This window comes from Neoarius graeffei, chromosome 16, assembly GCF_027579695.1.
Source record: "Neoarius graeffei isolate fNeoGra1 chromosome 16, fNeoGra1.pri, whole genome shotgun sequence".
Lineage (NCBI taxonomy): Eukaryota > Metazoa > Chordata > Actinopteri > Siluriformes > Ariidae > Neoarius > Neoarius graeffei.
This window is the reverse complement of record NC_083584.1, coordinates 25,027,433-25,049,980: the sequence shown is the minus strand read 5'-3', so window position 1 is coordinate 25,049,980 and position 22,548 is coordinate 25,027,433. Positions and strand designations below refer to the sequence as shown.

Below are 22,548 nucleotides of genomic sequence, written 5' to 3'. Positions count from 1 at the left end.
TGTGGAAGAGAGGTGAAGAAAACGATGCAGGTAGGGTGGAGGCGGCAGAGAAAAATATCAGAAGAGATTTGTTTGCAACAGGAAGGTACCAGCTCTCGATCGGGAGATTGCAAGTTCTACTCGTGGTCAGGTCATACCAAAGACCATCATAAAAATGGTACATACTGCCATCTGGCAAGGCACACCACAATACAGATGTGAATAGGGAATCAAATTCTCACAGTAACCCTAGCTATAATAATAGGCGAGAGGCTGAGGGGTATAGAAACGGAGATCAGTGTTGCCCCCATGTGCCCCCCCCCCGAATTTAAGTTTCATAAATTATATATAAAATATGGTAACTCTAGGCTACATACTTTAATTCCTAACAAATCCCGAATTCACCAGCGTACATTAAACCATAGAATGGAGGTGGATTGCAAAGTAGAAAATACAAGTTTTGGTTGAGAAAATTACTGAACGGCACAAGCCTTGCTGCAGTGTCCAGCTTAGTGGCTCCAAAGAAAGTAGCTTACGACGTAGTCTAACTTCTGATGTCATCTAAAACCTGATTGGTTGAAAATAATTTATGGGAAGACAAACTGTCCCGGGCGGCACGGTGGTGTAGTGGTTAGCGCTGTCGCCTCACAGCAAGAAGGTCCGGGTTCGAGCCCTGGCAAGGGCCTTTCTGTGCGGAGTTTGCATGTTCTCCCCATGTCTACGTGGGTTTCCTCCGGGTGCTCCGGTTTCCCCCACAGTCCAAAGATATGCAGGTTAGGTTAACTGGTGGCTCTAAATTGACCGTAGGTGTGAGTGTGAATGGTTGTCTGTGTCAGCCCTGTGATGACCTGGCGACTTGTCCAGGGTGTACCCCGCCTTTCGCCCGTAGTCAGCTGGGATAGGCTCCAGCTTGCCTGCGACCCTGTAGAACAGGATAAAGCGGCTAGAGATGATATGAGATGATGAGACAAACTGTCCCAAGACTCCTTGTTCTCTGTGAATAAAAATATTTTTCTTTTTTTCAGCTATGCCTTTACCCTCTTGTTTTATATTGACTCAGTGTAAAACACATACACAGAGCCTAGAGCGATGTATCGGGGGGAAAAGCAAAAGATCACAATGGAAAATGGAATAATAATTGACAATAACTTATAAATGAACAGAATTGATCAGTGAATGATGACGTCAAATAATGGACCAGCCTTAAAAACAAGCAAAACCCCAATCGTTTTATGGCAATTTGTGAAATAAACACCATTAGGATGTTAAACTATTTACAGATCGATTCTTTACACATCAAGGATTGTCAATAGCTATTTTGTTCGTGTTAATCAAATTTGTGATTAAAATGCAACTGCTAAAGATTCAAAGGCATTTTAAGAGGGGATTCTTTCAGTGGATTTTGCATCTAAAGACATCAAAATATAGTGAATGGTATTTTCTGGTTGGTTAAATTATATGTATTGACATAGGAGATTGGGAAAGGCCTGCTTTTGGTCATAATGTTTAGACCCATACATCTCTTTGTGTATAAAAATGGCACGCGTTGGAGAACAGGGAAAATCTTGCATTCGGTAGCAATAAAAAAAATATTTATTGGTTTTGTTCATAGTAATAATAAGAAATGTTTTTAAGGTAATACAAGAGTTTTATTATGCTGTCTATTGGATATGAAGATCTGTGCAACTTTGTGTACTGACCCTTCAAAAGCAGAAGATTGAATGCAAAACATTGCTTCCATTGTCATTGCTAGTAGTACTCTCCTATATGTTAAACATAGGCAGAAAATTAATTGCAAATTATTTGCATGTTTTATATATTTTAATTTACAAATTAATTTTACATTTTTTTAATTTATTTACAGGCCACCAAAAGATCCTCAAAATGTCACATCAGGAAAAAAGCCAAAGACAAGAAATTGTGGTCACCTTCCAAGGCATCAAAAAGAAAGTAACAGCTCAGAACTTGCTAGAATCAAAAATTATTGACAAGTCATTATTTGAAGACCTTTGCAACGGAAAAGTCACAGCAGAGCAAGTAAGCACTAGGGATTCGGTGCGCAGGTACCTGCAGGGAACCGACTGCATTGCAGGAGTGTTTGTGCAGTCCACCAAACAGACCATGAGCATCTATGAAGCCAAATCCAAAGGACATCTAACAGCTGGAACGTCACTCGTTTTACTGGAGGCTCAAGCTGCCATTGGATTCATGATTGATCCATTGAAGAACAAAAAACTCTCAGTGGAGGAGGCAGTGGCTGAGGGAGTCGTGGGGGCTGAATGGAAAAGCAAGCTGCTTTCTGCAGAGAAGGCAGTCACTGGCTACACTGACCCTCACACAGGAAACATCATTTCGTTGTTCCAGGCCTTGAAGAAAGATCTCATCGTCAGAGACCATGGCATCCGTCTTCTGGAAGCACAGATTGCTACTGGAGGCATCATTGATCCAGTGCACAGCCACCGTGTGCCTGTAGAGGTGGCTTACGAGAGAGGGTATTTTGATAAAGAAATGAACCAGGTTCTTGCCGACCCGTCGGATGACACCAAGGGCTTCTTTGACCCCAACACGAAGGAAAACCTCACCTACTTGCAACTACTTGGCAGGTGTGTGAGAGACCCCCACACTGGCCTAAAACTGCTTGTTGTTGTGAAGCCAGGAGAGTTTTACTTTTACATTGACGAGCATACAAAGACAACACTCCAGTGCACCACCACAAAGAAAGCAGGGGGTAAATTCCAAGGAAAGGAGATTTCCCTCTGGGAACTGATAGACTCTGAATACATTGAAGAGGAAAAGAAAAGAGATCTGGTTCAGCAATTTAAATCTGGCACTATAACAGTTGAATACTTCTTGGAGCATGTGCTCACAATTATAGGTCAGAAAACGTCCTGTGTGACCGTTACGACCACCACCACCACTTCAACTAAAACGGGCCGTGGTTTCCGTGGAATCAAAAAGCAAGTAACGGCTCAGAATTTACTTGAATCTAAAATCATTGACCAGCAAACTTTTGAAGACCTGAGCATCGGAAAGGTCACGGCAGAGCAAGTAAGCACTAGGGATTCGGTGCGCAGGTACCTGCAGGGAACCGACTGCATTGCAGGAGTGTTTGTGCAGTCCACCAAACAGACCATGAGCATCTATGAAGCCAAATCCAAAGGACATCTAACAGCTGGAACGTCACTCGTTTTACTGGAGGCTCAAGCTGCCATTGGATTCATGATTGATCCATTGAAGAACAAAAAACTCTCAGTGGAGGAGGCAGTGGCTGAGGGAGTCGTGGGGGCTGAATGGAAAAGCAAGCTGCTTTCTGCAGAGAAGGCAGTCACTGGCTACACTGACCCTCACACAGGAAACATCATTTCGTTGTTCCAGGCCTTGAAGAAAGATCTCATCGTCAGAGACCATGGCATCCGTCTTCTGGAAGCACAGATTGCTACTGGAGGCATCATTGATCCAGTGCACAGCCACCGTGTGCCTGTAGAGGTGGCTTACGAGAGAGGGTATTTTGATAAAGAAATGAACCAGGTTCTTGCCGACCCGTCGGATGACACCAAGGGCTTCTTTGACCCCAACACGAAGGAAAACCTCACCTACTTGCAACTACTTGGCAGGTGTGTGAGAGACCCCCACACTGGCCTAAAACTGCTTGTTGTTGTGAAGCCAGGAGAGTTTTACTTTTACATTGACGAGCATACAAAGACAACACTCCAGTGCACCACCACAAAGAAAGCAGGGGGTAAATTCCAAGGAAAGGAGATTTCCCTCTGGGAACTGATAGACTCTGAATACATTGAAGAGGAAAAGAAAAGAGATCTGGTTCAGCAATTTAAATCTGGCACTATAACAGTTGAATACTTCTTGGAGCATGTGCTCACAATTATAGGTCAGAAAACGTCCTGTGTGACCGTTACGACCACCACCACCACCACTTCAACTAAAACGGGCCGTGGTTTCCGTGGAATCAAAAAGCAAGTATCGGCTCAGAATTTACTTGAATCTAAAATCATTGACCAGCAAACTTTTGAAGACCTGAGCATCGGAAAGGTCACGGCAGAGCAAGTAAGCACTAGGGATTCGGTGCGCAGGTACCTGCAGGGAACCGACTGCATTGCAGGAGTGTTTGTGCAGTCCACCAAACAGACCATGAGCATCTATGAAGCCAAATCCAAAGGACATCTAACAGCTGGAACGTCACTCGTTTTACTGGAGGCTCAAGCTGCCATTGGATTCATGATTGATCCATTGAAGAACAAAAAACTCTCAGTGGAGGAGGCAGTGGCTGAGGGAGTCGTGGGGGCTGAATGGAAAAGCAAGCTGCTTTCTGCAGAGAAGGCAGTCACTGGCTACACTGACCCTCACACAGGAAACATCATTTCGTTGTTCCAGGCCTTGAAGAAAGATCTCATCGTCAGAGACCATGGCATCCGTCTTCTGGAAGCACAGATTGCTACTGGAGGCATCATTGATCCAGTGCACAGCCACCGTGTGCCTGTAGAGGTGGCTTACGAGAGAGGGTATTTTGATAAAGAAATGAACCAGGTTCTTGCCGACCCGTCGGATGACACCAAGGGCTTCTTTGACCCCAACACGAAGGAAAACCTCACCTACTTGCAACTACTTGGCAGGTGTGTGAGAGACCCCCACACTGGCCTAAAACTGCTTGTTGTTGTGAAGCCAGGAGAGTTTTACTTTTACATTGACGAGCATACAAAGACAACACTCCAGTGCACCACCACAAAGAAAGCAGGGGGTAAATTCCAAGGAAAGGAGATTTCCCTCTGGGAACTGATAGACTCTGAATACATTGAAGAGGAAAAGAAGAGAGATCTGGTTCAGCAATTTAAATCTGGCACTATAACAGTTGAATACTTCTTGGAGCATGTGCTCACAATTATAGGTCAGAAAACGTCCTGTGTGACCGTTACGACCACCACCACCACTTCAACTAAAACGGGCCCTGGTTTCTGTGGAATCAAAAAGCAAGTATCGGCTCAGAATTTACTTGAATCTAAAATCATTGACCAGCAAACTTTTGAAGACCTGAGCATCGGAAAGGTCACGGCAGAGCAAGTAAGCACTAGGGATTCGGTGCGCAGGTACCTGCAGGGAACCGACTGCATTGCAGGAGTGTTTGTGCAGTCCACCAAACAGACCATGAGCATCTATGAAGCCAAATCCAAAGGACATCTAACAGCTGGAACGTCACTCGTTTTACTGGAGGCTCAAGCTGCCATTGGATTCATGATTGATCCATTGAAGAACAAAAAACTCTCAGTGGAGGAGGCAGTGGCTGAGGGAGTCGTGGGGGCTGAATGGAAAAGCAAGCTGCTTTCTGCAGAGAAGGCAGTCACTGGCTACACTGACCCTCACACAGGAAACATCATTTCGTTGTTCCAGGCCTTGAAGAAAGATCTCATCGTCAGAGACCATGGCATCCGTCTTCTGGAAGCACAGATTGCTACTGGAGGCATCATTGATCCAGTGCACAGCCACCGTGTGCCTGTAGAGGTGGCTTACGAGAGAGGGTATTTTGATAAAGAAATGAACCAGGTTCTTGCCGACCCGTCGGATGACACCAAGGGCTTCTTTGACCCCAACACGAAGGAAAACCTCACCTACTTGCAACTACTTGGCAGGTGTGTGAGAGACCCCCACACTGGCCTAAAACTGCTTGTTGTTGTGAAGCCAGGAGAGTTTTACTTTTACATTGACGAGCATACAAAGACAACACTCCAGTGCACCACCACAAAGAAAGCAGGGGGTAAATTCCAAGGAAAGGAGATTTCCCTCTGGGAACTGATAGACTCTGAATACATTGAAGAGGAAAAGAAAAGAGATCTGGTTCAGCAATTTAAATCTGGCACTATAACAGTTGAATACTTCTTGGAGCATGTGCTCACAATTATAGGTCAGAAAACGTCCTGTGTGACCGTTACGACCACCACCACCACCACTTCAACTAAAACGGGCCCTGGTTTCCGTGGAATCAAAAAGCAAGTATCGGCTCAGAATTTACTTGAATCTAAAATCATTGACCAGCAAACTTTTGAAGACCTGAGCATCGGAAAGGTCACGGCAGAGCAAGTAAGCACTAGGGATTCGGTGCGCAGGTACCTGCAGGGAACCGACTGCATTGCAGGAGTGTTTGTGCAGTCCACCAAACAGACCATGAGCATCTATGAAGCCAAATCCAAAGGACATCTAACAGCTGGAACGTCACTCGTTTTACTGGAGGCTCAAGCTGCCATTGGATTCATGATTGATCCATTGAAGAACAAAAAACTCTCAGTGGAGGAGGCAGTGGCTGAGGGAGTCGTGGGGGCTGAATGGAAAAGCAAGCTGCTTTCTGCAGAGAAGGCAGTCACTGGCTACACTGACCCTCACACAGGAAACATCATTTCGTTGTTCCAGGCCTTGAAGAAAGATCTCATCGTCAGAGACCATGGCATCCGTCTTCTGGAAGCACAGATTGCTACTGGAGGCATCATTGATCCAGTGCACAGCCACCGTGTGCCTGTAGAGGTGGCTTACGAGAGAGGGTATTTTGATAAAGAAATGAACCAGGTTCTTGCCGACCCGTCGGATGACACCAAGGGCTTCTTTGACCCCAACACGAAGGAAAACCTCACCTACTTGCAACTACTTGGCAGGTGTGTGAGAGACCCCCACACTGGCCTAAAACTGCTTGTTGTTGTGAAGCCAGGAGAGTTTTACTTTTACATTGACGAGCATACAAAGACAACACTCCAGTGCACCACCACAAAGAAAGCAGGGGGTAAATTCCAAGGAAAGGAGATTTCCCTCTGGGAACTGATAGACTCTGAATACATTGAAGAGGAAAAGAAAAGAGATCTGGTTCAGCAATTTAAATCTGGCACTATAACAGTTGAATACTTCTTGGAGCATGTGCTCACAATTATAGGTCAGAAAACGTCCTGTGTGACCGTTACGACCACCACCACCACCACTTCAACTAAAACGGGCCGTGGTTTCCGTGGAATCAAAAAGCAAGTAACGGCTCAGAATTTACTTGAATCTAAAATCATTGACCAGCAAACTTTTGAAGACCTGAGCATCGGAAAGGTCACGGCAGAGCAAGTAAGCACTAGGGATTCGGTGCGCAGGTACCTGCAGGGAACCGACTGCATTGCAGGAGTGTTTGTGCAGTCCACCAAACAGACCATGAGCATCTATGAAGCCAAATCCAAAGGACATCTAACAGCTGGAACGTCACTCGTTTTACTGGAGGCTCAAGCTGCCATTGGATTCATGATTGATCCATTGAAGAACAAAAAACTCTCAGTGGAGGAGGCAGTGGCTGAGGGAGTCGTGGGGGCTGAATGGAAAAGCAAGCTGCTTTCTGCAGAGAAGGCAGTCACTGGCTACACTGACCCTCACACAGGAAACATCATTTCGTTGTTCCAGGCCTTGAAGAAAGATCTCATCGTCAGAGACCATGGCATCCGTCTTCTGGAAGCACAGATTGCTACTGGAGGCATCATTGATCCAGTGCACAGCCACCGTGTGCCTGTAGAGGTGGCTTACGAGAGAGGGTATTTTGATAAAGAAATGAACCAGGTTCTTGCCGACCCGTCGGATGACACCAAGGGCTTCTTTGACCCCAACACGAAGGAAAACCTCACCTACTTGCAACTACTTGGCAGGTGTGTGAGAGACCCCCACACTGGCCTAAAACTGCTTGTTGTTGTGAAGCCAGGAGAGTTTTACTTTTACATTGACGAGCATACAAAGACAACACTCCAGTGCACCACCACAAAGAAAGCAGGGGGTAAATTCCAAGGAAAGGAGATTTCCCTCTGGGAACTGATAGACTCTGAATACATTGAAGAGGAAAAGAAGAGAGATCTGGTTCAGCAATTTAAATCTGGCACTATAACAGTTGAATACTTCTTGGAGCATGTGCTCACAATTATAGGTCAGAAAACGTCCTGTGTGACCGTTACGACCACCACCACCACTTCAACTAAAACGGGCCCTGGTTTCTGTGGAATCAAAAAGCAAGTATCGGCTCAGAATTTACTTGAATCTAAAATCATTGACCAGCAAACTTTTGAAGACCTGAGCATCGGAAAGGTCACGGCAGAGCAAGTAAGCACTAGGGATTCGGTGCGCAGGTACCTGCAGGGAACCGACTGCATTGCAGGAGTGTTTGTGCAGTCCACCAAACAGACCATGAGCATCTATGAAGCCAAATCCAAAGGACATCTAACAGCTGGAACGTCACTCGTTTTACTGGAGGCTCAAGCTGCCATTGGATTCATGATTGATCCATTGAAGAACAAAAAACTCTCAGTGGAGGAGGCAGTGGCTGAGGGAGTCGTGGGGGCTGAATGGAAAAGCAAGCTGCTTTCTGCAGAGAAGGCAGTCACTGGCTACACTGACCCTCACACAGGAAACATCATTTCGTTGTTCCAGGCCTTGAAGAAAGATCTCATCGTCAGAGACCATGGCATCCGTCTTCTGGAAGCACAGATTGCTACTGGAGGCATCATTGATCCAGTGCACAGCCACCGTGTGCCTGTAGAGGTGGCTTACGAGAGAGGGTATTTTGATAAAGAAATGAACCAGGTTCTTGCCGACCCGTCGGATGACACCAAGGGCTTCTTTGACCCCAACACGAAGGAAAACCTCACCTACTTGCAACTACTTGGCAGGTGTGTGAGAGACCCCCACACTGGCCTAAAACTGCTTGTTGTTGTGAAGCCAGGAGAGTTTTACTTTTACATTGACGAGCATACAAAGACAACACTCCAGTGCACCACCACAAAGAAAGCAGGGGGTAAATTCCAAGGAAAGGAGATTTCCCTCTGGGAACTGATAGACTCTGAATACATTGAAGAGGAAAAGAAAAGAGATCTGGTTCAGCAATTTAAATCTGGCACTATAACAGTTGAATACTTCTTGGAGCATGTGCTCACAATTATAGGTCAGAAAACGTCCTGTGTGACCGTTACGACCACCACCACCACCACTTCAACTAAAACGGGCCCTGGTTTCCGTGGAATCAAAAAGCAAGTATCGGCTCAGAATTTACTTGAATCTAAAATCATTGACCAGCAAACTTTTGAAGACCTGAGCATCGGAAAGGTCACGGCAGAGCAAGTAAGCACTAGGGATTCGGTGCGCAGGTACCTGCAGGGAACCGACTGCATTGCAGGAGTGTTTGTGCAGTCCACCAAACAGACCATGAGCATCTATGAAGCCAAATCCAAAGGACATCTAACAGCTGGAACGTCACTCGTTTTACTGGAGGCTCAAGCTGCCATTGGATTCATGATTGATCCATTGAAGAACAAAAAACTCTCAGTGGAGGAGGCAGTGGCTGAGGGAGTCGTGGGGGCTGAATGGAAAAGCAAGCTGCTTTCTGCAGAGAAGGCAGTCACTGGCTACACTGACCCTCACACAGGAAACATCATTTCGTTGTTCCAGGCCTTGAAGAAAGATCTCATCGTCAGAGACCATGGCATCCGTCTTCTGGAAGCACAGATTGCTACTGGAGGCATCATTGATCCAGTGCACAGCCACCGTGTGCCTGTAGAGGTGGCTTACGAGAGAGGGTATTTTGATAAAGAAATGAACCAGGTTCTTGCCGACCCGTCGGATGACACCAAGGGCTTCTTTGACCCCAACACGAAGGAAAACCTCACCTACTTGCAACTACTTGGCAGGTGTGTGAGAGACCCCCACACTGGCCTAAAACTGCTTGTTGTTGTGAAGCCAGGAGAGTTTTACTTTTACATTGACGAGCATACAAAGACAACACTCCAGTGCACCACCACAAAGAAAGCAGGGGGTAAATTCCAAGGAAAGGAGATTTCCCTCTGGGAACTGATAGACTCTGAATACATTGAAGAGGAAAAGAAAAGAGATCTGGTTCAGCAATTTAAATCTGGCACTATAACAGTTGAATACTTCTTGGAGCATGTGCTCACAATTATAGGTCAGAAAACGTCCTGTGTGACCGTTACGACCACCACCACCACCACTTCAACTAAAACGGGCCGTGGTTTCCGTGGAATCAAAAAGCAAGTAACGGCTCAGAATTTACTTGAATCTAAAATCATTGACCAGCAAACTTTTGAAGACCTGAGCATCGGAAAGGTCACGGCAGAGCAAGTAAGCACTAGGGATTCGGTGCGCAGGTACCTGCAGGGAACCGACTGCATTGCAGGAGTGTTTGTGCAGTCCACCAAACAGACCATGAGCATCTATGAAGCCAAATCCAAAGGACATCTAACAGCTGGAACGTCACTCGTTTTACTGGAGGCTCAAGCTGCCATTGGATTCATGATTGATCCATTGAAGAACAAAAAACTCTCAGTGGAGGAGGCAGTGGCTGAGGGAGTCGTGGGGGCTGAATGGAAAAGCAAGCTGCTTTCTGCAGAGAAGGCAGTCACTGGCTACACTGACCCTCACACAGGAAACATCATTTCGTTGTTCCAGGCCTTGAAGAAAGATCTCATCGTCAGAGACCATGGCATCCGTCTTCTGGAAGCACAGATTGCTACTGGAGGCATCATTGATCCAGTGCACAGCCACCGTGTGCCTGTAGAGGTGGCTTACGAGAGAGGGTATTTTGATAAAGAAATGAACCAGGTTCTTGCCGACCCGTCGGATGACACCAAGGGCTTCTTTGACCCCAACACGAAGGAAAACCTCACCTACTTGCAACTACTTGGCAGGTGTGTGAGAGACCCCCACACTGGCCTAAAACTGCTTGTTGTTGTGAAGCCAGGAGAGTTTTACTTTTACATTGACGAGCATACAAAGACAACACTCCAGTGCACCACCACAAAGAAAGCAGGGGGTAAATTCCAAGGAAAGGAGATTTCCCTCTGGGAACTGATAGACTCTGAATACATTGAAGAGGAAAAGAAAAGAGATCTGGTTCAGCAATTTAAATCTGGCACTATAACAGTTGAATACTTCTTGGAGCATGTGCTCACAATTATAGGTCAGAAAACGTCCTGTGTGACCGTTACGACCACCACCACCACTTCAACTAAAACGGGCCGTGGTTTCCGTGGAATCAAAAAGCAAGTAACGGCTCAGAATTTACTTGAATCTAAAATCATTGACCAGCAAACTTTTGAAGACCTGAGCATCGGAAAGGTCACGGCAGAGCAAGTAAGCACTAGGGATTCGGTGCGCAGGTACCTGCAGGGAACCGACTGCATTGCAGGAGTGTTTGTGCAGTCCACCAAACAGACCATGAGCATCTATGAAGCCAAATCCAAAGGACATCTAACAGCTGGAACGTCACTCGTTTTACTGGAGGCTCAAGCTGCCATTGGATTCATGATTGATCCATTGAAGAACAAAAAACTCTCAGTGGAGGAGGCAGTGGCTGAGGGAGTCGTGGGGGCTGAATGGAAAAGCAAGCTGCTTTCTGCAGAGAAGGCAGTCACTGGCTACACTGACCCTCACACAGGAAACATCATTTCGTTGTTCCAGGCCTTGAAGAAAGATCTCATCGTCAGAGACCATGGCATCCGTCTTCTGGAAGCACAGATTGCTACTGGAGGCATCATTGATCCAGTGCACAGCCACCGTGTGCCTGTAGAGGTGGCTTACGAGAGAGGGTATTTTGATAAAGAAATGAACCAGGTTCTTGCCGACCCGTCGGATGACACCAAGGGCTTCTTTGACCCCAACACGAAGGAAAACCTCACCTACTTGCAACTACTTGGCAGGTGTGTGAGAGACCCCCACACTGGCCTAAAACTGCTTGTTGTTGTGAAGCCAGGAGAGTTTTACTTTTACATTGACGAGCATACAAAGACAACACTCCAGTGCACCACCACAAAGAAAGCAGGGGGTAAATTCCAAGGAAAGGAGATTTCCCTCTGGGAACTGATAGACTCTGAATACATTGAAGAGGAAAAGAAAAGAGATCTGGTTCAGCAATTTAAATCTGGCACTATAACAGTTGAATACTTCTTGGAGCATGTGCTCACAATTATAGGTCAGAAAACGTCCTGTGTGACCGTTACGACCACCACCACCACCACTTCAACTAAAACGGGCCGTGGTTTCCGTGGAATCAAAAAGCAAGTAACGGCTCAGAATTTACTTGAATCTAAAATCATTGACCAGCAAACTTTTGAAGACCTGAGCATCGGAAAGGTCACGGCAGAGCAAGTAAGCACTAGGGATTCGGTGCGCAGGTACCTGCAGGGAACCGACTGCATTGCAGGAGTGTTTGTGCAGTCCACCAAACAGACCATGAGCATCTATGAAGCCAAATCCAAAGGACATCTAACAGCTGGAACGTCACTCGTTTTACTGGAGGCTCAAGCTGCCATTGGATTCATGATTGATCCATTGAAGAACAAAAAACTCTCAGTGGAGGAGGCAGTGGCTGAGGGAGTCGTGGGGGCTGAATGGAAAAGCAAGCTGCTTTCTGCAGAGAAGGCAGTCACTGGCTACACTGACCCTCACACAGGAAACATCATTTCGTTGTTCCAGGCCTTGAAGAAAGATCTCATCGTCAGAGACCATGGCATCCGTCTTCTGGAAGCACAGATTGCTACTGGAGGCATCATTGATCCAGTGCACAGCCACCGTGTGCCTGTAGAGGTGGCTTACGAGAGAGGGTATTTTGATAAAGAAATGAACCAGGTTCTTGCCGACCCGTCGGATGACACCAAGGGCTTCTTTGACCCCAACACGAAGGAAAACCTCACCTACTTGCAACTACTTGGCAGGTGTGTGAGAGACCCCCACACTGGCCTAAAACTGCTTGTTGTTGTGAAGCCAGGAGAGTTTTACTTTTACATTGACGAGCATACAAAGACAACACTCCAGTGCACCACCACAAAGAAAGCAGGGGGTAAATTCCAAGGAAAGGAGATTTCCCTCTGGGAACTGATAGACTCTGAATACATTGAAGAGGAAAAGAAAAGAGATCTGGTTCAGCAATTTAAATCTGGCACTATAACAGTTGAATACTTCTTGGAGCATGTGCTCACAATTATAGGTCAGAAAACGTCCTGTGTGACCGTTACGACCACCACCACCACTTCAACTAAAACGGGCCCTGGTTTCCGTGGAATCAAAAAGCAAGTATCGGCTCAGAATTTACTTGAATCTAAAATCATTGACCAGCAAACTTTTGAAGACCTGAGCATCGGAAAGGTCACGGCAGAGCAAGTAAGCACTAGGGATTCGGTGCGCAGGTACCTGCAGGGAACCGACTGCATTGCAGGAGTGTTTGTGCAGTCCACCAAACAGACCATGAGCATCTATGAAGCCAAATCCAAAGGACATCTAACAGCTGGAACGTCACTCGTTTTACTGGAGGCTCAAGCTGCCATTGGATTCATGATTGATCCATTGAAGAACAAAAAACTCTCAGTGGAGGAGGCAGTGGCTGAGGGAGTCGTGGGGGCTGAATGGAAAAGCAAGCTGCTTTCTGCAGAGAAGGCAGTCACTGGCTACACTGACCCTCACACAGGAAACATCATTTCGTTGTTCCAGGCCTTGAAGAAAGATCTCATCGTCAGAGACCATGGCATCCGTCTTCTGGAAGCACAGATTGCTACTGGAGGCATCATTGATCCAGTGCACAGCCACCGTGTGCCTGTAGAGGTGGCTTACGAGAGAGGGTATTTTGATAAAGAAATGAACCAGGTTCTTGCCGACCCGTCGGATGACACCAAGGGCTTCTTTGACCCCAACACGAAGGAAAACCTCACCTACTTGCAACTACTTGGCAGGTGTGTGAGAGACCCCCACACTGGCCTAAAACTGCTTGTTGTTGTGAAGCCAGGAGAGTTTTACTTTTACATTGACGAGCATACAAAGACAACACTCCAGTGCACCACCACAAAGAAAGCAGGGGGTAAATTCCAAGGAAAGGAGATTTCCCTCTGGGAACTGATAGACTCTGAATACATTGAAGAGGAAAAGAAGAGAGATCTGGTTCAGCAATTTAAATCTGGCACTATAACAGTTGAATACTTCTTGGAGCATGTGCTCACAATTATAGGTCAGAAAACGTCCTGTGTGACCGTTACGACCACCACCACCACTTCAACTAAAACGGGCCCTGGTTTCTGTGGAATCAAAAAGCAAGTATCGGCTCAGAATTTACTTGAATCTAAAATCATTGACCAGCAAACTTTTGAAGACCTGAGCATCGGAAAGGTCACGGCAGAGCAAGTAAGCACTAGGGATTCGGTGCGCAGGTACCTGCAGGGAACCGACTGCATTGCAGGAGTGTTTGTGCAGTCCACCAAACAGACCATGAGCATCTATGAAGCCAAATCCAAAGGACATCTAACAGCTGGAACGTCACTCGTTTTACTGGAGGCTCAAGCTGCCATTGGATTCATGATTGATCCATTGAAGAACAAAAAACTCTCAGTGGAGGAGGCAGTGGCTGAGGGAGTCGTGGGGGCTGAATGGAAAAGCAAGCTGCTTTCTGCAGAGAAGGCAGTCACTGGCTACACTGACCCTCACACAGGAAACATCATTTCGTTGTTCCAGGCCTTGAAGAAAGATCTCATCGTCAGAGACCATGGCATCCGTCTTCTGGAAGCACAGATTGCTACTGGAGGCATCATTGATCCAGTGCACAGCCACCGTGTGCCTGTAGAGGTGGCTTACGAGAGAGGGTATTTTGATAAAGAAATGAACCAGGTTCTTGCCGACCCGTCGGATGACACCAAGGGCTTCTTTGACCCCAACACGAAGGAAAACCTCACCTACTTGCAACTACTTGGCAGGTGTGTGAGAGACCCCCACACTGGCCTAAAACTGCTTGTTGTTGTGAAGCCAGGAGAGTTTTACTTTTACATTGACGAGCATACAAAGACAACACTCCAGTGCACCACCACAAAGAAAGCAGGGGGTAAATTCCAAGGAAAGGAGATTTCCCTCTGGGAACTGATAGACTCTGAATACATTGAAGAGGAAAAGAAAAGAGATCTGGTTCAGCAATTTAAATCTGGCACTATAACAGTTGAATACTTCTTGGAGCATGTGCTCACAATTATAGGTCAGAAAACGTCCTGTGTGACCGTTACGACCACCACCACCACCACTTCAACTAAAACGGGCCGTGGTTTCCGTGGAATCAAAAAGCAAGTAACGGCTCAGAATTTACTTGAATCTAAAATCATTGACCAGCAAACTTTTGAAGACCTGAGCATCGGAAAGGTCACGGCAGAGCAAGTAAGCACTAGGGATTCGGTGCGCAGGTACCTGCAGGGAACCGACTGCATTGCAGGAGTGTTTGTGCAGTCCACCAAACAGACCATGAGCATCTATGAAGCCAAATCCAAAGGACATCTAACAGCTGGAACGTCACTCGTTTTACTGGAGGCTCAAGCTGCCATTGGATTCATGATTGATCCATTGAAGAACAAAAAACTCTCAGTGGAGGAGGCAGTGGCTGAGGGAGTCGTGGGGGCTGAATGGAAAAGCAAGCTGCTTTCTGCAGAGAAGGCAGTCACTGGCTACACTGACCCTCACACAGGAAACATCATTTCGTTGTTCCAGGCCTTGAAGAAAGATCTCATCGTCAGAGACCATGGCATCCGTCTTCTGGAAGCACAGATTGCTACTGGAGGCATCATTGATCCAGTGCACAGCCACCGTGTGCCTGTAGAGGTGGCTTACGAGAGAGGGTATTTTGATAAAGAAATGAACCAGGTTCTTGCCGACCCGTCGGATGACACCAAGGGCTTCTTTGACCCCAACACGAAGGAAAACCTCACCTACTTGCAACTACTTGGCAGGTGTGTGAGAGACCCCCACACTGGCCTAAAACTGCTTGTTGTTGTGAAGCCAGGAGAGTTTTACTTTTACATTGACGAGCATACAAAGACAACACTCCAGTGCACCACCACAAAGAAAGCAGGGGGTAAATTCCAAGGAAAGGAGATTTCCCTCTGGGAACTGATAGACTCTGAATACATTGAAGAGGAAAAGAAAAGAGATCTGGTTCAGCAATTTAAATCTGGCACTATAACAGTTGAATACTTCTTGGAGCATGTGCTCACAATTATAGGTCAGAAAACGTCCTGTGTGACCGTTACGACCACCACCACCACTTCAACTAAAACGGGCCGTGGTTTCCGTGGAATCAAAAAGCAAGTAACGGCTCAGAATTTACTTGAATCTAAAATCATTGACCAGCAAACTTTTGAAGACCTGAGCATCGGAAAGGTCACGGCAGAGCAAGTAAGCACTAGGGATTCGGTGCGCAGGTACCTGCAGGGAACCGACTGCATTGCAGGAGTGTTTGTGCAGTCCACCAAACAGACCATGAGCATCTATGAAGCCAAATCCAAAGGACATCTAACAGCTGGAACGTCACTCGTTTTACTGGAGGCTCAAGCTGCCATTGGATTCATGATTGATCCATTGAAGAACAAAAAACTCTCAGTGGAGGAGGCAGTGGCTGAGGGAGTCGTGGGGGCTGAATGGAAAAGCAAGCTGCTTTCTGCAGAGAAGGCAGTCACTGGCTACACTGACCCTCACACAGGAAACATCATTTCGTTGTTCCAGGCCTTGAAGAAAGATCTCATCGTCAGAGACCATGGCATCCGTCTTCTGGAAGCACAGATTGCTACTGGAGGCATCATTGATCCAGTGCACAGCCACCGTGTGCCTGTAGAGGTGGCTTACGAGAGAGGGTATTTTGATAAAGAAATGAACCAGGTTCTTGCCGACCCGTCGGATGACACCAAGGGCTTCTTTGACCCCAACACGAAGGAAAACCTCACCTACTTGCAACTACTTGGCAGGTGTGTGAGAGACCCCCACACTGGCCTAAAACTGCTTGTTGTTGTGAAGCCAGGAGAGTTTTACTTTTACATTGACGAGCATACAAAGACAACACTCCAGTGCACCACCACAAAGAAAGCAGGGGGTAAATTCCAAGGAAAGGAGATTTCCCTCTGGGAACTGATAGACTCTGAATACATTGAAGAGGAAAAGAAAAGAGATCTGGTTCAGCAATTTAAATCTGGCACTATAACAGTTGAATACTTCTTGGAGCATGTGCTCACAATTATAGGTCAGAAAACGTCCTGTGTGACCGTTACGACCACCACCACCACCACTTCAACTAAAACGGGCCGTGGTTTCCGTGGAATCAAAAAGCAAGTAACGGCTCAGAATTTACTTGAATCTAAAATCATTGACCAGCAAACTTTTGAAGACCTGAGCATCGGAAAGGTCACGGCAGAGCAAGTAAGCACTAGGGATTCGGTGCGCAGGTACCTGCAGGGAACCGACTGCATTGCAGGAGTGTTTGTGCAGTCCACCAAACAGACCATGAGCATCTATGAAGCCAAATCCAAAGGACATCTAACAGCTGGAACGTCACTCGTTTTACTGGAGGCTCAAGCTGCCATTGGATTCATGATTGATCCATTGAAGAACAAAAAACTCTCAGTGGAGGAGGCAGTGGCTGAGGGAGTCGTGGGGGCTGAATGGAAAAGCAAGCTGCTTTCTGCAGAGAAGGCAGTCACTGGCTACACTGACCCTCACACAGGAAACATCATTTCGTTGTTCCAGGCCTTGAAGAAAGATCTCATCGTCAGAGACCATGGCATCCGTCTTCTGGAAGCACAGATTGCTACTGGAGGCATCATTGATCCAGTGCACAGCCACCGTGTGCCTGTAGAGGTGGCTTACGAGAGAGGGTATTTTGATAAAGAAATGAACCAGGTTCTTGCCGACCCGTCGGATGACACCAAGGGCTTCTTTGACCCCAACACGAAGGAAAACCTCACCTACTTGCAACTACTTGGCAGGTGTGTGAGAGACCCCCACACTGGCCTAAAACTGCTTGTTGTTGTGAAGCCAGGAGAGTTTTACTTTTACATTGACGAGCATACAAAGACAACACTCCAGTGCACCACCACAAAGAAAGCAGGGGGTAAATTCCAAGGAAAGGAGATTTCCCTCTGGGAACTGATAGACTCTGAATACATTGAAGAGGAAAAGAAAAGAGATCTGGTTCAGCAATTTAAATCTGGCACTATAACAGTTGAATACTTCTTGGAGCATGTGCTCACAATTATAGGTCAGAAAACGTCCTGTGTGACCGTTACGACCACCACCACCACTTCAACTAAAACGGGCCCTGGTTTCCGTGGAATCAAAAAGCAAGTATCGGCTCAGAATTTACTTGAATCTAAAATCATTGACCAGCAAACTTTTGAAGACCTGAGCATCGGAAAGGTCACGGCAGAGCAAGTAAGCACTAGGGATTCGGTGCGCAGGTACCTGCAGGGAACCGACTGCATTGCAGGAGTGTTTGTGCAGTCCACCAAACAGACCATGAGCATCTATGAAGCCAAATCCAAAGGACATCTAACAGCTGGAACGTCACTCGTTTTACTGGAGGCTCAAGCTGCCATTGGATTCATGATTGATCCATTGAAGAACAAAAAACTCTCAGTGGAGGAGGCAGTGGCTGAGGGAGTCGTGGGGGCTGAATGGAAAAGCAAGCTGCTTTCTGCAGAGAAGGCAGTCACTGGCTACACTGACCCTCACACAGGAAACATCATTTCGTTGTTCCAGGCCTTGAAGAAAGATCTCATCGTCAGAGACCATGGCATCCGTCTTCTGGAAGCACAGATTGCTACTGGAGGCATCATTGATCCAGTGCACAGCCACCGTGTGCCTGTAGAGGTGGCTTACGAGAGAGGGTATTTTGATAAAGAAATGAACCAGGTTCTTGCCGACCCGTCGGATGACACCAAGGGCTTCTTTGACCCCAACACGAAGGAAAACCTCACCTACTTGCAACTACTTGGCAGGTGTGTGAGAGACCCCCACACTGGCCTAAAACTGCTTGTTGTTGTGAAGCCAGGAGAGTTTTACTTTTACATTGACGAGCATACAAAGACAACACTCCAGTGCACCACCACAAAGAAAGCAGGGGGTAAATTCCAAGGAAAGGAGATTTCCCTCTGGGAACTGATAGACTCTGAATACATTGAAGAGGAAAAGAAGAGAGATCTGGTTCAGCAATTTAAATCTGGCACTATAACAGTTGAATACTTCTTGGAGCATGTGCTCACAATTATAGGTCAGAAAACGTCCTGTGTGACCGTTACGACCACCACCACCACTTCAACTAAAACGGGCCCTGGTTTCTGTGGAATCAAAAAGCAAGTATCGGCTCAGAATTTACTTGAATCTAAAATCATTGACCAGCAAACTTTTGAAGACCTGAGCATCGGAAAGGTCACGGCAGAGCAAGTAAGCACTAGGGATTCGGTGCGCAGGTACCTGCAGGGAACCGACTGCATTGCAGGAGTGTTTGTGCAGTCCACCAAACAGACCATGAGCATCTATGAAGCCAAATCCAAAGGACATCTAACAGCTGGAACGTCACTCGTTTTACTGGAGGCTCAAGCTGCCATTGGATTCATGATTGATCCATTGAAGAACAAAAAACTCTCAGTGGAGGAGGCAGTGGCTGAGGGAGTCGTGGGGGCTGAATGGAAAAGCAAGCTGCTTTCTGCAGAGAAGGCAGTCACTGGCTACACTGACCCTCACACAGGAAACATCATTTCGTTGTTCCAGGCCTTGAAGAAAGATCTCATCGTCAGAGACCATGGCATCCGTCTTCTGGAAGCACAGATTGCTACTGGAGGCATCATTGATCCAGTGCACAGCCACCGTGTGCCTGTAGAGGTGGCTTACGAGAGAGGGTATTTTGATAAAGAAATGAACCAGGTTCTTGCCGACCCGTCGGATGACACCAAGGGCTTCTTTGACCCCAACACGAAGGAAAACCTCACCTACTTGCAACTACTTGGCAGGTGTGTGAGAGACCCCCACACTGGCCTAAAACTGCTTGTTGTTGTGAAGCCAGGAGAGTTTTACTTTTACATTGACAAGCATACAAAGACAACACTCCAGTGCACCACCACAAAGAAAGCAGGGGGTAAATTCCAAGGAAAGGAGATTTCCCTCTGGGAACTGATAGACTCTGAATACATTGAAGAGGAAAAGAAAAGAGATCTGGTTCAGCAATTTAAATCTGGCACTATAACAGTTGAATACTTCTTGGAGCATGTGCTCACAATTATAGGTCAGAAAACGTCCTGTGTGACCGTTACGACCACCACCACCACTTCAACTAAAACGGGCCCTGGTTTCCGTGGAATCAAAAAGCAAGTATCGGCTCAGAATTTACTTGAATCTAAAATCATTGACCAGCAAACTTTTGAAGACCTGAGCATCGGAAAGGTCACGGCAGAGCAAGTAAGCACTAGGGATTCGGTGCGCAGGTACCTGCAGGGAACCGACTGCATTGCAGGAGTGTTTGTGCAGTCCACCAAACAGACCATGAGCATCTATGAAGCCAAATCCAAAGGACATCTAACAGCTGGAACGTCACTCGTTTTACTGGAGGCTCAAGCTGCCATTGGATTCATGATTGATCCATTGAAGAACAAAAAACTCTCAGTGGAGGAGGCAGTGGCTGAGGGAGTCGTGGGGGCTGAATGGAAAAGCAAGCTGCTTTCTGCAGAGAAGGCAGTCACTGGCTACACTGACCCTCACACAGGAAACATCATTTCGTTGTTCCAGGCCTTGAAGAAAGATCTCATCGTCAGAGACCATGGCATCCGTCTTCTGGAAGCACAGATTGCTACTGGAGGCATCATTGATCCAGTGCACAGCCACCGTGTGCCTGTAGAGGTGGCTTACGAGAGAGGGTATTTTGATAAAGAAATGAACCAGGTTCTTGCCGACCCGTCGGATGACACCAAGGGCTTCTTTGACCCCAACACGAAGGAAAACCTCACCTACTTGCAACTACTTGGCAGGTGTGTGAGAGACCCCCACACTGGCCTAAAACTGCTTGTTGTTGTGAAGCCAGGAGAGTTTTACTTTTACATTGACGAGCATACAAAGACAACACTCCAGTGCACCACCACAAAGAAAGCAGGAGGTAAATTCCAAGGAAAGGAGATTTCCCTCTGGGAACTGATAGACTCTGAATACATTGAAGAGGAAAAGAAAAGAGATCTGGTTCAGCAATTTAAATCTGGCACTATAACAGTTGAATACTTCTTGGAGCATGTGCTCACAATTATAGGTCAGAAAACGTCCTGTGTGACCGTTACAACCACCCCTACAACTAAAATGGGTCCTGGTTTCTGTGGAATCAAAAAGCAAGTAGATGCATCAAACATCCACACAATGGTTTCACCTGACTGAGCTTAACGAAATGAGAAAAATACTTTAACTGTTTGTTCACTTAATGAATTACAAAAACATACTTGATTCAGTTTGCGGTCTTTAGGTTTGGAAGAACCAGTTAGATATTATGATTTTCATATGATATACCTATTATACCTTTCTTAAGCATTTATTCTTTTGTCATCTATCAGGTTTTGCCTGTTTGCTCATGTTCTTTCTTCATACCTAGAGAAATTCTCCTTCTTGATTGTTTGTACCTTGTGCTTTATTCTTTGTTCAAGGTATTGCCTTGTTTATTATTTCTAAATTCTCCATCCAACAGTAACATTACGGTGTTTAAACACCATAGCTATACTGAGTTACTTTCAGTATGATGCTGCTACATCCGTCAAATAACCTTAGGTCATGAATACTGATTTCAAGTGGGTGTAGAGGCACTGACAAAATATGCATGGTTACAGCCAGATTATATTTTTCCTTTGCACCTGATTAAACCGAGTATTGATACAAGGTATATGCACATCAAAACTGGAAAGTGAGTGTTCGCTTTTTATTGTAGATCTTTATCATTCTTCATAAAATATTGCATTTGTAGAGATTTATCATTGTCTGTCTATTTCCCTACATTTTTTCATGTTTTCAGAATAAAATTGTTGGATATTGAAAAGTATGTCACACAATTATATTTTTCTTAAATTGTGAAAGGAGTGGAATCTTTGAATGCTTACCTTTTAAAACACTAATAAAGTTTCCTTATTCAACTCGGTTCTTAAGTGTTCCCTTATCAAAAATAAGTATATTTCCTTAAGTATACTTTTGTGTACCAAGTATACTGATATCAATGTTCTTACGTTATACTTGTAAGTAAACTAATCTAATACTTCTTGGGACTAAATTGGCCCACTTTTAGCTTATAAAAAGTATACTTAAATCGAAGGGAAGTCAACTTTGAGTATACAACTAGTATTTTTTATTTTGTACTGCAAGTATACCACAAGTAAACTTGTATACTGTACTAATAGTTTACTAGTTCTATACTTGTAGTCCACTCTTGTTTACAAAAGCATACTTCATAGTATATTTCCAGTATACTATGGAGTTTAAAAAGTGGACTAAAGTATAAAACAAGTAAACTCGTAGTATATTTCCAGTATACTATGAAGTATGCTTTTTATACAAAGTATACTTTGTAGTATACTGGAAATATACTATTGGTTTACTTGTTACACACTTCTAGTCCACTTTTTAGTTTATAAAAGTATACTTTTAGCATATTGGGAATATACTATTAGTTACTGATTATATACATCTAGTCCACTTTTTAGTTTTGAAGTATCCTGCAATTACCCTTCTAGGTATCCATCCATT

At 45.7% G+C, this 22,548-nt stretch overlaps 1 protein-coding gene across 1 annotated transcript in view; it reads left to right on the top strand.

The window, feature by feature from the left end:
• The window catches only part of eppk1 (epiplakin 1), a 38,126-nt gene extending 16,185 nt beyond the window's left edge, over positions 1-21,941 (top strand). The window contains exon 2 of the mRNA XM_060942673.1: positions 1,844-21,941. Coding sequence (XP_060798656.1) covers positions 1,864-21,198 — 19,335 coding nt within the window. The 5' untranslated portion in view covers positions 1,844-1,863 and the 3' untranslated portion in view covers positions 21,199-21,941. The remainder of the gene's footprint in view (positions 1-1,843) is intronic.
• Positions 21,942-22,548: the final 607 nt, after the last annotated feature.